The following is an 18,481-nucleotide window of genomic DNA, read 5'->3' on the forward strand; positions in this document are numbered from 1 at the left end:
GTTCTGATGATGGAGTTTCACTGGCAGGGTGGAATGCTCAGCTGTGCTCTGAAATTGTTCAAGGTATGTGTCTCGTCTTTCACATCCTCCACAAGGAAGGGCATCCACACAACCAACTGAAGGTGTAGGCAGTAATCTGGCATTCAAGGCATTTGAGGGAAAGTTGCTTCCGGAGCCTCTATTGAATCTGTCTGCCAACCAATGCATCATGTGGTACCTAAATACACAAGGGTGCACTTAATTTAAAAAGGAAACAATAATCATCAAAAAACTAGGTACATTTTACCAACTAAAAACTAACTCACTGACACGTCCAGAAGATGAGTAGCGTCTACTTTCTTACTGCCATCTCTACTCTGTGCTGCCCCAATCTTCACGAACCTTCGTCTCACAGTTGTCCAAACTTAAGCAGTGATGTAATAAAATAGCCAAATTTGCTGTAAACTACAACAATAGAACATACCAGTGCCCTACCAGTCAGAATTAAAATGGTTAGAACTCCTATATCAGCTAGCACTTTCTCAGTTAATTACAATACACAGACTTTTCTACAAGCCAGAAAATTGCCCAGCCCGTAACATCTTAATACACTACTCCTCCAAGAGAGTCTCTAGAGAAAAAGAGCATATCGCTATAACCAAATCATCTAATACTGCAGGGGACTGTATTCAAATAGTGTAGTTAAACTATGGAACCACATCCCATTACCACTGAAATACATTCAGAATGTAAACCCATTTAAAATGCAACAAACTTCACCTATCAATTCAATGAATCTGCTCATGAAAATCTCCAGGATAAATGTCGCTGTTATCTTCAGCTTGCCTTAACGTCAAACCATTTCTGTGCACTCAAGAGTCGTAGGTGGCACAACCAGCTGTCACTAATACATGAATAATTTTACTATGATCTCCCAGCCATATGCGTAGTTTTGTAATACGTCTCACCACCACACTCCTATACTTGTAGTATAAGCTTTGTTAGTCATATATGTCTGAACCTTATTTTAACTACAATATTAGCATTTTCTGCCTTACCGAGTTCCTTCTTTCACTTCCATTTCTATGAATTTCTAATTGCTAACCACAAGATCTGTTAATTATTTGAAAACACACTAATGCAGCTCTTCAAATGCTCGTGTTCAACATCTAATAAATGCATAAGTATGTTTTATACTGTAATACGTTTCCTTTATGTAATAAGAATGAATTCCAGTTAGCAAAGGTATATGTAATTGCTACTGCATATTACTAGATTTGTATTAATGTATATTACTTGATTTCTGTTTAAAAATGTTTGTAATATGTTTGAGCTTTTCTCCCCATGATTCTACTGAAAAGGGTTCTTTGATTAAACCCAGTTGAAGAAACCCAGTAAACAGCAAAATAAAATAAAAGTTGTAACCCTTTTGAAAGGAAAAGATGTCATTTAATATTAGACTAAGGGTGGAGTCATCTGTCTCTTGGGAAATTAACATGCTAGGTAGCATTTCGAGCTGTTCTTACAGTCCTTACTTGGATCTGTGGATTCAGTAGCTCTTTGTCCATGGATCTCTGGATTCAGTAGCTCTTTGTCCATGAAGTCTTTTAGGCTTGGAGTTAGATACTCTGGAGATCAACTAGTTTACCATTCTGGAGAAGGCTGTGTTCACTCTGTCCTACTCAGTACATCAGGGCAGATGGAATTTGCTGTGGATGCTTTCAACATTCTTTGGTAGGGGAGTTTTCTGTATATCTATCCATTCCTGCTGATTCCACATGCCATGAGAAAGACCAGACTAATCATGTTCAATCTGTGATGGTAACTAAGAAAAATGTGGTTTCAAATTCTTAGTTTCATGTCAGTACAGGAATACATCCTCTATTAGCTATGGGGCTTCTTCAATTAGTTGTGGTAACAGCTGGTGCCATAACAGGTCCTGGCTCCTGCTAGGTACGCTTGTTGTTGATCCCAGTAAACCTTCCAGAAGTGATTGAAGCTGCTTGGAAGCCTTCCTCCAGGCAGATTTTCTGTCAAGTGGGAAAAATTCTGCATTTCTCTCTGCCACCACAGTTCGTTTACATATTGTCAAGACGATAAGTTGTGACTCAGTTGTTATAGCTTGTGTCAGCAATGTCCCTCCCTCTTGCCTTTGTGGAGGTCAAAAGTGTGACCTTGGACTTATCAAATATTCTGTAAAGAGTGCTACATACTTGCCTACCTTTAACAGTGATCTTTACTGTGGGATTTGAACTTCATGACAGACTGACTTGCCTATCCCCCAGTCAAACCTGCATGCTTGGTGATGTTGACTTTTGTGTATTGGCAAATACCTTTTATGTAGCGTGCAGGCCCTTATATTTGGGGAACTGCATCTGGTCATTAACAAGGATCGCTTTTTCCTTTGGCCAGCCCACATTTCTTAAGAGATTTTACGTTGTTCCAGAACTATTCCATTAATCTCCCTGCTTTCTCCACAGGGGTAGAAATCATGGTAGAAACAGCACTTCCCTTAAGCGTTATATGGGTGTTGCTGGCTTACATTTTATTTGAAATTGGTGCATTAATATAGGAAGACCAAATGGTTGTTTTACTTCATTTGCTGTAATTAGTAAAGGGCTGGCATTCACCAAGAAATCCCTTTCCATCTAGATTGTCAGCTGTGTGATATTTTACCGCCAGACAGCTGACTTCTTGGAAAATACTGATCAAGAATGCCACTACTCCAGAGTAATGTTTGCTTCAAAAATGTTTCCATTGGAGCCATCTATCTCATAGCCACTTAGTCCTTGGTTTCCTTGGTTTAATTTTTAAGTAAGAATAATTATCTACATTGCAATTCAAGGAGCTTTAGTACTTGTTTCAGACAGCCTTTTGATCATTTGTCTTTATGTTCCTTCCATCGTGGTGCAGTTACTGCTGGAGATGTAGTCAAATTATGACCTCAAATGGAAGGTGTTGGACACAGCTGATGGTGTTATACCTCCTACTTTGTTCCTTTTGCTTGACCAGTTTTTCAGTCATCTGTAATATTTAGAGGTTCCTTATAACTCTGGAAAATGTATGCTTGTATGTATTACTTAATCGAGAGTAGATGTTGTCTTCTTTTTTTTTACTTATAGGAATTAAGCTTGATCATTCCTGGAAAAAAATTAATGTGCTTAAGAGTTAGGCATGCTATTAATGTGGTTTGTGATGTTATGATGCACACTGGTATAGGGCGTGTACACATCTGATCATGATAGTCTGAGGAGACACAAAAATGGAATGGAAATTTGTAGACTACCATGCAAGGCTAACTTCACAGATCGATTTGAAATGGTTAGAATACATGTTTACCGATCCCTTGCTCATTTGTTGAATAGCTGTTTTATTTAACATTTATTGACTGGGAAAGTCTGACTTGGAACAAAGCCAATTCTCAGCGGACACCCTGGGAGAAATGCTTCAGATGCATGTCTTTGTAACGTGGGAAGAAACCGGAGTACCCAGAGAAAACCCACACACGCAGAAGGACATGCAGACTCCACACAAAAAGCACTCCAGCCGAGAATTGAACCGGAGAGCCTCTTGCTCTGAGGTGACAACGCTACTGCTGCACCACTGTTTTCTACAAGTTTCCTTTAACAGAACTGGACATTAGAGGTTACATTTCTTTTTGTGATTCTTGTATATCTGATTAAATGCAGGTAGTGATCCTATCTTACTTTGATCTTTTTCCCCCTTATTCTCTACTATTGAGTTTACATCTCGTCTACTTGGGTGCGTACTAATCATATGCGTGATTATTGAAAGATAGTGGTACATGAAACTGTTTCAATAAGGAGTGTTGCATCAATATATGCAATGTTTCTTTTTGTGTGCACTTTTTTGAACAGAAGGTTTGCATGGTGAAACTTATAAAAACTAAAACATAATGCATTTGTAGTAATGTGAGCTTCTAGCATCTCTTCATTGTTGACACTTTTACATTTGCTTGAAGTAACTTGAGCCTTTTTTGTTTTGTTTTTCTTCTAGCACCCCGGCAGGTAATACAGTTAGTGCTGCAGAGTTGACTTGTGGGATGATCGTGTGCCTTTCTAGGTCAGTAGACATCATCTTTTATTAAAATTAATTTTGATTGCTTTTAAAATAAACCTTGAAATTCCCAGCATTGTATGCTTAAGCTGTTAACTGAAGTTTTTATCTTATGTCAGCTTTTATTAGCCAGCTGCATTAATTGGCTGTATCCTACATTCTTATAATAGAGTACAAATAAGATGGACCAGGAGAGAAGTTTTTCTTTTATTTATTTATTTTTTTAACTAAGGATTATTTTAGAATAATCCAGATAGCCATTTAACATAACACAGAGTTCTCGTATGTAATATGCCATGTGCCAATACAAATCTTAGAAGCAGAGTGGGTCTTAACATTACTTGCCATTTTTGAAGTTCTAAGTGTAATTCTTAGTTTCTAACATCAACAGTATCAGCTATAAAAGTTTGTCGACTAGAATGTCACAATTTTCACAAAAATGACATTGAATCGCAGACCTTTGGAAAATTCTAAGAACCACCCCAACCATAAACTTAAACTATTAAAATTGAGCGTGTTTAAGGAAACAAAAGTCAAACACTGCTCTAAGAGCCCATTGAAGGAATTTTAAATAGAGTTGTTTCTCATGTAGACCATTTATTTATCATAGATTTCCCTCTGTTTCCCCTTCCTTGTTTAATCTGAGTATGTGATTTATTCGGTGGATCTACTCTGTCACTTCCTAGTGATCATTTTCTTTGCCACTAATATTAAGTGACATCAGTGCTTTTATATGCTTAGGGTAAGCTCCCCTAACCCAATACCATCATCCCTTCTTGTGATGCAGGTTGTTCTGGTGTGTCATTAATCAATCTTTGAAATTGTTCTGGAGTTCCTGACAGTCCCAAAATATGATCCCAGTCTCCCCCGGATTGCCTTTCTACTCCTCCAACATGTGGTTGACTTGGTCACATATTTAGGGTTACTATATATGTGGGACCATTCAGCATCTGAAATCTGGTTGTTGAACATTTTTCCTAGCTCTGCCTAACTGGCTTCACTGAGTAATTCCTTAATTGTAGCCCAGCTTGACATGCTTGTGTTATCAATTTTATTCCAAAAGTTCCCCCTGCCCTTGTTTCCATTATATATTTCACTGTAGCTAGAAATTGCCTCTCTTCACAATTCCTTCTCAACATACTTTTAGCTTTAAAGCTCAGTCCCTGATACCATAGCCTATGTTTTTCTTTAAGCGCTTATGGAGAGGCACTCAAGTCTTGATCACTCGTGTCTATAGTCACAATAAGTACTGTTAGATTAAATGTCATTTCCTTTTCTTAGTCCCATTGATTTATCAAGACTCTAAAGTAAAGTATGATGTATCATTATTTATTCTTGGGCATTTCAGTTTTTTTCTAATGCCCAACTTTGTGTTGGTCATAAAGGGCTTTGTGTGTGTGTGTGTGTGTGTGTGTGTGTGTGTGTGTGTGTGTGTGTGCACATTACACTTAGCTAAAGCTTTCAAACCTCATTGCTGTATCTGCCCTTGTTATTGAAAATGTATTGTTTTACCTGTATTTGTGTGCTCCACCCCCCAGTTGCCCATTAGCTGCCTGGCTGTACTGTTTTTACTTTATTTCCCAATCTGCGACTGGCATGGTCCCAGCCCTAGGAGACAGTTTTAAATTTTCCTCACTATATGTGAAAAATTCCTTGCTACAAAAATAATCCCTTATAGAGGGTTGTTTGAGGTTGTCTAGTTTGCCTCATGTTTATGTAGTACTGACATTGTAATTTTGCAGTTTAGCATATGTGGGGAAAAAAATGCATGCAATGAAAGCTGTTGGTGCTATGCACTGTGAACACATTCCTATGGTACAATGACTAATTTGTTTTCTCTAGGGAAGATAGTTGCACATTTTGCATTAATTGTCCATAGCCTGCTTCTTGCTTCCCAGGTCCATACAGAAATGAATATTTTAACTGTTCAATATGACAGTATAGGTCACGTACAAAGGTTTGGAACCTCAGTGAGATAGTTTATAATACATTTTTGTCTAATGAAGAGTGTGGTCATTTAGAAGTAAACCTGTACTTTTGATGCTTTTAATCTTTGATAATTTCCACATATATCCTGTTAATTTAAAAAGATTTTAACATGCAGTTTGTAAAATTCCAGGTACTGCTGTTTTAATACTATAGAATGTTATGCAACCTGCAGTATAAAGTCTTTCTCATTCTTTTTTCTAGGCAAATCCCCCAGGCTGTAGCTTCTTTAAAGGCAGGCAATTGGGACAGGAAAAAGGTATGCCTTTTTATAGTAGATGAGCAATCAGCAGAGTGAACGGGAGGTACATGCTGTAAATTTCTTTTTTTTTTTTTTTTAATATACACAGTTCATGGGTTCTGAGCTTAATGAAAAAACACTTGGAATAGTGGGCCTTGGAAGAATTGGAAAAGAAGTTGCAATAAGAATGCAGTCTTTTGGAATGAAGGTAGGTTTCCTTTTCTTATTACTAAATTAATGTACTTTTATTTTAATTGGTGTTTTAAGTAGGTTATAAAATTGAAACTTGTAGAATTTGCATGTTGCATGCATTTGAAGATATGCCTCTGCAGCTCTGCGCACAGAATGGAGGTTGTGAAACTGTTTCAGGCTTATACCAGTAGCCTTTTGGAGAGAAACTTAATTAGCTTTTTTGTAAAGTATATGAATAGTCTCGAACAGCAGGGTGACAATTGGAATATATAGGTTCATAGGTTCGTACTAGGCTATCTGCCCTAGGGCATTTATAAGCCTAGCCAGAGTGTGTGTGGCTTTCACCACCCCTTAGGATGAGAATACTGCGCCCATTTAGGGTTTAGTTTACTGTGCCTCTGTCTAGTAGTGACACAGAGATGACCCCCGGGGTAAACCTACGATCTCCCATCCACTCGTCAAGATTTCTCTTGAATAGAGTTAGTGAGGGGCTCTGCCTAACATGGATTGGGATTCTGTTCCAGAGTGTAGGGAGCCTCTGGGTTATGAATCTGTCCCTCCAGCACGTCCTATTTATTTCTGTGTTGAGGTTTAAGTCTCTTGCTCTCGTGGCTCTGATGGATTTGGATTTTCTGAGGTGGAGCTTGTCCATTAATTCCGGATTGGACATGGCCTTGTACGTCAGGCACAGATCACCTCTGAGTAGGCGGTATGCGACTGAATAGAGCTGGAGTTTTTTCAGTCGGGCAGCATATGACATATGTTTAAGACCCTTTATCTTCTTGGTGAGGAACTTTTGGGGTCTTTCCAACTGCTGCAGGTGTCGGGTAAGATACATCCCAAATGGGGCATTGTACTCCATCATTGGCCTGATAAGAGAAGAGTACAGGGGCACAATGACCTCTCTTGATCTAGATGTGAAACCCTTCATGATAAGGTGGGCAATATAGAAGATCTTCCTAACCACTTTGGCAATGTGAGTGTCAAATGAGAGGTTACTGTCAACCTGGGTCCCTAGGTCCCTGATTACCTCTTCCATACTTAATGGATTACCACCTATGTGGTAATTTGTGGGTACCTTGTTTTTCCCAAAGGGTATGACTATACATTTTTTGGCGTTCAGCTTTAGGCCATGGTTCTGGCACCAATTATCCATTTCTATGAGGCCTCTCTGAAGGATGTTTGTGTCCGCTGGGGTATCAATTATGGCGCCCAGTTTGCAGTCATCTGCGAACTTTGTCAGCCACAATCCTCCTATGTTTGCCTGTACCTCAGAAAAATAAATGCCGAACAAGAGGGGTCCCAGGACTGAGCCCTGTGGGACACCGCTTGTGACCGGCTTAGAGTCTGACATAGCTCCAGCAACTCTGACCCTGTGGGTTCTGTCCTTGAGCCAGTTTGCAACCCATCTTGTGACATATGGGTTTACATTTAAGCTGGTGAGTTTGTCTATGATGCCCGAGTGGGGTATTGTGTCAAAGGCTTTTGCAAGGTCAAGGTAGGCTGTGTGAACTGCCTTACCCTCATCAATGGCCTTAGTGACTGTTTCAAAAATGTCGACCAAGTTCAAAAGGCAGGATCTGCCCTTGACAAAGCCAAATTGGGTAGGATCCAATGTCTGTAGGTCCCCAATGTCTTTGTTTAGGAGTTCCATAATGATCCTGTCCATAGCTTTGCAGACCAGGCTCGTCAAGCTTATGGGGCGGTAATTTCCAGGGTCCATAGAAGCACCGCCTTTGTGAAGTGGGACCACTGTTGCCGTACGCCACTCTTTGGGTGATCCTGTAGTAAGGCTAAGATTAAACGGCAGCCTTATGTGTGGGTTTAGTTCCTCTTGGAGTTCATGTAGCACACAGCCCGGGACACCATTGATGCTGTGTTTTTAGCTTTAGAGAGGGCGGCTCTCACCTGGGCATCTGAGATGTTAGGGATGCTACACTCTGCTGGGATAGTTATTTCTCCTTTTGGGGGGGAGGGTGAGGAGAAATTTGCACTGAACCTGTCTGCCAGAATGTTGGCAATGTCAGTGGGTTCAGTGTATTTTGTGTCATTTTGGACTAACTCTGAGCATATCTGGGAGTTTCCACCCAGGTTTCTAACATAGCTAAAGAAGGCCTTGTGATTGTCTTTTGTATCTTTTGTAATTTTTCTCTCAAAGTTGGCCTTGGATGATTTTATGAGTGATCGTAGTTTTTTGCTAGTACTGATCAGAGTTGCCTTCCCTTTTAGGGATTTTGCTCTGTCATGTAGTAGCTTCCTCCTCCTGTTGTAAAGTTTGTTTATGGTTGGGGTCCACCAGACTGGGCGCCTGCCTTTGGGGGAATGGGTCTTGGTTTTATTTGGGATTGCATGATCCATGCATTCTTGAAGGTGCCCGTAGAAGGCATTTGTAAAGGATTCAGCAGTGTGGGTTGTGGTTTCCTCTGGCCCAGGGGCCTTGAAGGATACCACTTCAGTCTTAAGAACTGTGAAGTTGGCTTTTGAGAAGTTCTTCACTGTGGTCTTTTGGGCAGGGGGTGGGGGCAGGATGTGGATTTCCAGTGAGATTAATTTATGGTCTGATCTTACCAATGAGGGATATACTTCCGGTGTGGAGCATTTTGTCCCCATGTTTGTGATGATCAGGTCAAGTATATTGTCTCCTCTTGTGGGAATGGTGACTAGTTGTTCCATCGCATTTGAGTTTATGAATTCTAGGAACCTTTGGGCTAGGGTGTTGGGGCTTGAGTAATGTTCCCAGTCTGTTTGGGTAGTTGAAGTCTCCCAATATGATGGTATTTGGAGAGACATTCATACTCTCCAGTGTCTTCAGGAAGGCTCTGTGGGGTTCCTGAGTTTGAGAGGGTGGTCTGTAGCATGCTACAAACTGTAAGGCAGCTTTGCTTACGGTTAGTTGCACCTGGATGGGCTCCGATGCTTCGTGCGTTGCCACTAACCTGGAGGTGTGGGAATCTTTGAATATGGATACTCCCCCTCCTTTTGTGGTTCGGTCCAAGTTTTGGGGCCGGAAAACATGATATGAGGTAAAACCTGATAGTGCTGGGGTGCTCTCAGGAGCCTTGAACCAGGTTTCAGTCACTGCACAGACATCGATGTTCTCCATACTGAGGAGGGCTTTGAGAGCGTGCATCTTAAGGTTTAGACTTCTGGCATTGAGTAGCATTACCCTTAGTTTTTTTCCACTTGTGTTTTCTAGGGAGGTAGGTTTGTCATTTGAGCCTTGCCTAAAAATGGCACTATGGGGGTGGCAAGAGCCTTGACCAATATCCGGAAGCCCAGGGGTGACAGGTGCAAGCCATCCCTTGCGAAGCAGCGTGGCTTGTCGAGCATGTCATCCCAAGCAGACAGACATTGGATCCCCTTAGAATGACACCGGTAATTAAGCCAATTGTTAAAACTGATCATTTTGTCTTTGTACTGTGGCATCATTCTTGGTGAGGGTAAGATGCTGCTCATCATTATCTTGAATAATGATCTTAAAGGTTAGGGCATGTAGTCTCCTTCATAGAAAGTATGTACAGAAAAATGACAACACTTTCTGAGAGAAAGTGAGAAGTATTGTACATAGGTTTATGCTAGACTAATGCCAGTAGGGTCTCCACAGGCCTAGCTGTGCAACCCAACCCAGTTTTGTCCCAGAATACCTTGGACACCTATATGGTGGAGTTAAAGAGGTAGCTAAGGGTTATGTGGAGGGGGGAGGGCTATGTTAGGGATTAATTTACTTATTGTCAACCTCTGTCCGTCAGACATGGGGGGGGCCAGACTGGGGGTGAATTTGCGATTTCCCATCCAATGATCAAGGCTTCTTTAGGGTCAGTGATGAACTCTGCTTCATGTAGATGGGGAGCTTATTCCATAGCATGGGGATCCTTTGAGATGCTTATCAGTTTCACTACCATGTTCCGCTTATGTCACAGGCAAAGTTCAGGTACTTGGATCTAGTGTTTCTGTTACTGTTTGTTTTGCAAATGTGCAAGAAATCCAACCACACTCCCAAGGAGGGTTGGGCCTAGGGCTAGCAAACTGACCCCATAAAGCCGTAACTGCTACATAAACAACAAGCTCTGAAAGATGCTCAATGCCCGATGTACTGCATGGTGAGTAAATGGGAAAGAAAGAGAGAGAAGAAATCCATCAGAGCCGGATGTGAGGTTGCCTTATATGCTAGGCATAGATCGTCTCTCAGTAACCTGCAGGAAACTGAGTACAGATGTAAGGCCTTGAAGTTGATCTGTGTAGGAAAGGGTATTCATACTCTGGATTCTCATGGTGTGGAACCTTTCGGGGCTTTTCAGCTGTTGCAAGTGCCTGGTTAATTACATGCCTAAGCGGGCATTGTACTCAATTATGGGTCTGATAAGGGCTGAGTAGAGTTGTAGTATAACTTCCTTGGACCTGGATGCCATACCTTTGCATATGAGCTGGGTAACATAGAATCATTTTCTTACTGTCTTTGAGTACATGTTGGTCTGTCTTTGAGTACATGTTGGTCGAAGACCAGATTACAGTGTATATATGTATGTATATATATGTTCCCAGATCCCTGACTATCTGGTTAACTCTTAGGGGTGTTTTTATCAATGGAGTGATTAGCTTGGATGGACAATTTCCCAAGGGGCATACAATACATTATTTCTTCATGTTTAGTTTTAATCTGTGGCTTTGACATCAGTCATTTGTTTGTTTTCCATCCTCTTGTAGGATGATGATGTCATGGGGGAATCTATAATAGTTCCCAGTTTGTAGTCATCTGTGAACTTAGTGAGCCATAGGCCTTTGACATTGGCCTTGACTTCCGAGAAGCAGATGCCAAACAGGAGCAGGCCCAACATGGTGCCCTGGGGAACTCCGCTGGTGACCAGACTCCTGGTGGAAGTGGTCTCATTGATCCTGACTTCTTGGGTCCTATCCTTGAGCCAACCAGCAGTCCAATGAGTTATGAGCCAACCAGCAGTTCAATGAGTTATGTATGGATTTATGCCTAGTTCTGAGAATTTGTCGCCAATACCTGAGTGGGATATCGTATCAAATGCCTTGACCAGGTCAAGATAAGCAGTATGCACAGATGTTATGTGATCCTATCTCGCCTACATTCTGACTGATGGGTTCGGAGCCGATCCCTCGGCTCCGACTCGGCACGCTTATGCCAAAGAGCGAAGTCTCTTATTGGCTGAGCTTACTATATCCCAGGATGCACCACTACCAATCCCCCAGATCTCGTTTGCCGCTAACAAGCAAAGACGTGGTCTCGAGCTTGGCTGAGCTAAGTAGTGTTTTTTCACTAACTTTTCTGTCAGGATTTTCTTTAAAATTCAACAAAAAGCTGTTTTAACAGCTATCTAGTGGTTTTTGTGCTTGAATGAGTATTTTCTTGGTAAAATATTGTGTAGTGACTGTGTTTTGACAGACTAGAGGTCCCATCGGAGTTGAAGGGCCTTCCCCTGTCAGTTCGTTGTTGGCTAATTCCTGTTATTTTTAAGGTTATTGAATCTACTTCTTTTGGTGTTGTGTTAGTCCTTATTAAAAGGACAGGAAAGTAAAGAAGAAGAAGAGAGAGCAAGAAAAATTCTATAGTGTAGTCAGTGTTTCTTGTGTTTCTTCTTGGCTAGTTTTCTGTGTTTGGATTGCCATAATGTCACAGGCTCCTAGGCCTTCAGGATTTAAAAAGTGCACTAAGTGCAGTTTTAAGATGTCGATCACAGACGACCACTCTCTCTGTGTACATTGTTTGGGCGCCAAACATTTGCAGGAGTCCTGCAGCGTGTGTCACGCGTTTTCCTCGAGGGTCCTCCAAGAGAGGAAAAATAAACTTATTTTGAAAGGCCTTATCAAACCCTCTTTTGAAGAAGCTTTAGCATCCTCTCCTTCTCCTGCTAAAAAGAAAAGGGCGTCGGCTCCGACCAGTCCGTCAGACCCGACCGCCAAAAGACATAGGCAGGCTTCTCCTTCGGCTCCACGGACTTCGGAGCTGAGGGTGGAACGGTCTGCCTCGATGCCTCCAGTCTCGACTCCTCTGGTCTCGGAGCCGACGGCTGGGGCATCAAGAGGCGGGTCACCTTCATCGGCTCCACTGATCTCTGAGCCGATGAAGGTTGTCCGCTCAGACACTTCCTCCTCGGCACCGAAGTCCTCTTCGGCACCGATGGAAATTGGATTGGACACTCCCTCGGCGCCGATAGTTATCGAGTCGCCTTGGAGCCGGTCCCTTAGTCCCGTGGAGCCATTGGAGAGACCTACTCGGACCCGTTCGTTCTCTTCCAGGTCATCAAGGATGTCAGATTCGGACATAGACAGGGTGCTCCAAAGACTGTTCCAGTCCCCAGTCTTTCAAAAATTTGTTTCGGCTCCGACCCAATTGGTTTCGGAGCCGATAGCCCACTCCATTGCCATTCCTCCGACCGCTTCGGCTCCGTCGGAGCAGGTGCTGATGGAGCCAGTAGAGATCCTAGGGTCGGCTCCGACCCTTACTCCAACCCCGGCCTTCGGGTCTGAGTTTAGCACGCGGACTTCTTCGGCTGGACCCGGGGGTGACGTTTCGGGACCAATGCTGTCGGTTCCGAGCCTCCCTCTCGCTGCTTCGGCTGCGGGACTTCCGTCTGCTATCATGGCTCCGGGGACCGGACACTCCCAGGATTCTGGGGGTCCGGCTTTCAGAGCTATGAGGAGTGCCTTGGCCAAGTCTTCGGCCATCTCTGCGGCTTTACCGGCACCTTCCCTGGGCATGGAGACTGGGTCTTTGGCAGTTCCCCTGTCTCTAGGCAGCGGAGCCCCGGGGCCTGAGGTTACCCCTGAGGGTTCTTCGGAGTTGTCTTCGGAGGAGCCCCCAAGGAAGAGATCGTGCAAGAGGAAGCACGTGGACTCCCCCGAGTCTCTTACATCGGACACTGATCTTGATGATGCAGAGGGGTCCCCAAAGTCATCCTCGGATGATGTCTCATTTGCAGACATTCTAGAGATCCTTAAGCAACGAGGCGGCTGGATTTCCAAACCCCCCTCCGCTGATGAGTCAGTGCTTCTCAAGGCCTTTGGGGCTCAGCCCTCCGCCTCCTGGGTGTCTCCGCCCTTCGACGAGCTCCTGGATTTGGTTTGTCGGAGGGCGTGGGAACATCCAGATACTGTGGAACCAGTGCCTTCTTGCCCTAACAAATTTTTGTCTGCCCCACCCGAGAAGGAGTTCTTGACGAAAGGCGTGGCTGTAGATGCCATGGTGGTGGCATCTGCTACACAGCAGGACGTGGCAGAGGCTTCAACGTCCGTCCATCCTCCTAATAAGGAGTCTAGGAGCATGGACTGCACGGAAGCGCACCCTGACTTCAGTGGCCTTTACTCTAAGGTCCCTGAATTATTTGGCACATTTCACCAGACTACAGAGGGATCTGGTCAAGGAGCTGTCAGACTCCCTCTCAGGTAACCTACCTGAGCAGCTAGCCCAGTCGGTTAGCTCTCAGTTGGCTATCCTTACCTCGATTTCTAACTCGTCCATGAGGCTCATTTCATATGCGGCCGAAGGGGCAGAGCGGCAGGCACAGGCGTGGCTCACGGAGACAAGCCTGGCTCCGTTGTGTCATTTCATGGAGGCCTTCAAGTCTTCCTTCACGACGCTCCCTTTGATGGGTCCTCTTTGTTTGGACCCAAGGTAAAAGACACTCTTACCCGCTGTGAGCAAGAGGGAAAAACTTTATCTGCCGTAGGAGCACGTTATTCCACTCCCTTCGCCTTATCCCAAGGCTAAAAGAGGAGGGAAGATGTGGTTCCGCAAATCACAGAAGTTCTTTCCTCAACAGCAGGAAGATTCCCCTTCCAGAGGCAGAGGATGGGAAATTTTTCTGGGAGACGCCGTCCCAGAGGCGGCAGAGGGCCCCGCAACACTGGAGACCGCGAGTCCTTTCGTGGCTCTTCAGCCTCCCACATTTCATGAGGGATTGCCCGGCTGTGCTGCTCCGGAGCCAGTCGGGTGCCGTTTTGCCAAGCACCTAAAAGCCTGGGAGTCTATTACTCAGGACAGATGGGTGCTTCGGATTTTTGCCGGAGGTTACACCATTCCCTTCACATACTCACCCCCACCGTCCAAAAAAATCCTGGACCCACCACCCAGTCAAAGGGAAATTGCAGTCGCAGAAACTTCAAAGCTGCTAGAAAAAGGAGTCATCCAACCGGTCCCCACAGACCAGATCGGATCCGGAAATTACTCAAGGTTCTTTTTAGTGCCAAAAAAGACAGGGGACCTGAGACCCATATTGGATCTCAGCAAACTAAACCAGTCCGTCATGAAGTCCAAATTCCGAATGGTCATTTTACAATCCATTCTCCCATTGTTGGAGAAGGATGTTTGGATATGCTCCATAGATCTCAAGGACGCCTATTATCACATACCGATACATCAGGCGTCCAGGAGGTATCTGCGCTTCAGCCTGGGAGACAGTCATTTCCAATTTTGTGCACTGCCCTTTGGTCTCACCACAGCCCCCAGGGTGTTCACCAAGTGTTTGGCAGTAGTGACTGCTCACCTGAGGAGTCTCGGATTCCAAGTGTTTCCCTATCTGGACGACTGGCTCCTGACTGCCACCACCAGGCATCTAATACTCGACAACCTACAAGCCACCATCTCCCTGGGTGCTTCCCTGGGAATTGCATTCAATTGGTCAAAGTCTGTCTTGCTGCCCTCTCAGCGCATAAGATTCATAGGAGCAGAGATAGACTCAAAATTGATGCGCATCTTCCTTCCTACCGAAAGGATTCAAACATTACAAGGTCAAGTCCGAGCCCTGCTTCCAAGATCCAAAGCCCCAGCCAGGTTGGTCCTGCAACTTTTAGGTTCAATGTCTGCCACGGTTCTCCTAGTTCCGCTGGCAAGATTGCACATGAGGATTCTTCAATGGCTGTTATCGACACAATGGTCTTTTCAGGATCTCCCCCTCAATCATCTCATACTGATTACAGAAACGTGCAAACAGGACCTCCGCTGGTGGCTTCAGCCATCCAATCTGAATCAGGGAAGACCTTTTGTTATACCCCCTCCGGTGGCCACCTTGACAACGGATGCCTCCCAGACGGGGTAGGGGGGGCATTGTCTGGGCAGGTTAGTTCAGGGTTCTTGGCTTCCAGACGAAACTTTTCTCCATATCAATGTATTGGAAATGAGGGCTGTACTTCTGTCCCTACAAGCCCTCCACAAGTTTCTCCCTCAAGGCATTATCGCTATCCACACAGACAACATGTCGGTGGTCTGGTATCTAAACAAACAAGGAGGGACCAGATCTTACCCCCTTTGCAGAGAGGCCATGAGGGTGTGGGAATGGGCAGTAGCTACCATCCGCTTCCTGGTAGCGACCCACATTCCAGGAAAATCCAATGTATTGGCAGACAGATTAAGCAGGACGACTCTCTCTCCTCACGAGTGGTCCCTGAACGAAACAGTAGCAGCTCAGGTTTTCAAAAGATGGGGGACCCCGTGCTGCGACCTGTTTGCAACACCACAAAACACAGCAAAAGGTTCTTTTCCTTGACTCCGCGTCAGGGGGAGGCAGCTACGGATGCTCTAGTCCAACCTTGGCCAACAGGACTACTTTATGCTTTTCCTCTGGTTCCACTCCTCCCCAAAGTCATCCAGAAAGCTTCCCAATTGGGGTCCACAATGATTCTAATTGCTCAGATTGGCCTCGTCAGGTATGGTTCCCCTACCTAAAGAAATATGCTCTGGACGGTCCTTGGTTTTGGATCTAACTCCGGACCTGCTGATTCATCAGTCGGGACGACAGCACCAGTCCCTTCACACTTTGAAATTAACAGCCTGGCTCCTCCACTTCCGACCTTAGTCAGAAATCACACCTTAGACCCGGAAGTTATTCACATTTTATCTTCAGCCCACAAACCCACCACTAAGAAATTGTACCTCAGTAAGTGGAAGAGGTTTGCTATCTGGGCTCAACTCAGAGGCTTAGACCCTATTACTGCCCGATACCAGAGGTCTTGAAATTTTAACATCCTTGTTTAATCAGGGATCTTCAGTCTCTACTATTAAAGTCCAACTAGCGGCTATCTCCAAATTTCACGAATCCATAGACCCACTGTTGATGAGCAGCAGATTATGTAAAACTTTCATGAAAGGTGCTGTGCTTTTAAGACCCCCAGTTTTTCATCCTGCGCCTCCGTGGGATCTTGATTTGGTACTTCGTGCCTTAACATCTTCCCCTTTTGAACCGGCTGCTACTTGTGAGTTGAAATATCTGTCTTGGAAAACTGCCTTCTTAGTTGCAATTACCTCTGCAAGAAGAGTTTCAGAACTTCAAGCCCTATCTATCAAACCACCGTACTTGATTTTTCACAAGGATAGAGTATCACTTAGGCCTAATCCATCTTTTGTTCCAAAAGTTTGTTCTAGTCTTTGTCTCCAACAATCTCTAGAGCTACCAGTTTTCTTTCCAAAATTTTCAAATTAAGCGGAATACACCTTGCATAAATTGGATGTTCACAGGCAATTGCGCTTCTATCTAGACAGGACTCAACAAATTTGAAAAACAGACCAATTGTTTGTGTCCTTTTCAGATAATAAATTGGGTAAAACCATCACTAAAGCTACTATTTCCAAATGGATTAGAGATTGCATAACTCAGGCTTATTCCTCTTCAAATAAGCAACTTACAACGTCTATCAAAGCTCACTCTACCAGAGCTATGGCTACCTCTATTATGCTTCATTCCAAGCTCGCTATTTCTGAGATTTGTGCTGCGGCTACTTGGTCCAACCCGCACACTTTCATTTCCCACTATAAATTGGATGTGGCATCTAAAGGGCGAGCATCATTTGGTTCCACGGTACTCAGGAGTGTTTTCCAGTGAGCCACCCAGGATTCAGGTGCTAGGGACGCTGTCCCATCAGTCAGAATGTAGGCGAGATAGGATCACATAACATCTTTTAGTTATGTACTCACCATAACTTCAGATGTTTGGGATCCATCTCGCCTACATTCCTAATACCCACCCTCCTTCCCCCTGCCTTGGAGATCAGAAGAGATGGAACGGTTTGAGTTCTACTATTTTTATCTTGTATCATCTGTCGATGTTATATAAGCAGTGCGTGCATGTGTGCATGTATGCGGACAAACTAGATCTGGGGGATTGGTAGTGGTGCATCCTGGGATATAGTAAGCTCAGCCAATAAGAGACTTCGCTCTTTGGCATAAGCGTGCCGAGTCGGAGCCGAGGGATCGGCTCCGAACCCATCAGTCAGAATGTAGGCGAGATGGATCCCAAACATCTGAAGTTATGGTGAGTACATAACTAAAAGTTTTCCCGTCATCCATAGCCTTGGTGACCCTTTTGAAGTCTGCCAGGTTGACCAGGCAAGACCTTCTCTTAAAGCCAAACTGGGTTGGGTTCAGTGTCTGTAGGTTGGCAATATCCTTGTCAATCATTTCCATGATATTTTGTTCCATGGCTTTGTATATTAGAGTAGACAGACTAATGAGTCTGTAGTTCTTGGGGTCAGTTGATGGTCCACTGTTATGAAGAGGGATCACCATTGTGGCTGTCCATTTACCTGACATGTAACCTCTTTTGAGTCTGTAGTTAAAGACTGCCACTAGTGGTCCTGCTAGGTCATGTTTTAGGCTATTTAAGAAACAACCAGGGACATTGTCAGGGCTCATTGAAGCAGTGTTTTTGGCCTTGGCAAACAGGTGGGGGATATGCTAAAGGGATTTCACAGGGGGTACTGGGGGGAGTGACGTTAGAGCTAAATTTATTCCCCAGTAGATTTGCTATGTTGTCCTGGTTATTGAGGTTTGTCATTTGTCACCAGTTTTTCAAACTGCTGAGTGTTACCTTTAAGGTTCCTGACATAGCTGAAGAAGGCCTTGGGATTTTCCTTAACCTGGGAGGCTATCCTGACTTCATAATTGGCCTTGTTGGACTTTTAATTTTTTGTTTAGTTGAATCAGAGAGTTCTTGTGCCTATGAGAGTTGCACTTTCTGATTTTGGCCACAACTTGTTTTCCTTTGTTAT

The 18,481-nt window shown here is 44.0% G+C and overlaps 1 protein-coding gene across 1 annotated transcript in view; it reads left to right on the forward strand.

Moving 5' to 3' along the window:
* The window catches only part of PHGDH (phosphoglycerate dehydrogenase), a 376,392-nt gene that overhangs the window by 117,088 nt on the left and 240,823 nt on the right, over positions 1-18,481 (forward strand). The window contains exons 3-5 of the mRNA XM_044075497.1: positions 3,997-4,062; positions 6,247-6,301; positions 6,393-6,491. Of these exons, the coding sequence (XP_043931432.1) occupies positions 3,997-4,062; positions 6,247-6,301; positions 6,393-6,491 (220 nt within the window). The remainder of the gene's footprint in view (positions 1-3,996; positions 4,063-6,246; positions 6,302-6,392; positions 6,492-18,481) is intronic.

The sequence above is a fragment of the Protopterus annectens genome, chromosome 6.part1 (genome assembly GCF_019279795.1).
Source record: "Protopterus annectens isolate FY-2018-M chromosome 6.part1, PAN1.0, whole genome shotgun sequence".
Taxonomy (NCBI): domain Eukaryota; kingdom Metazoa; phylum Chordata; order Ceratodontiformes; family Protopteridae; genus Protopterus; species Protopterus annectens.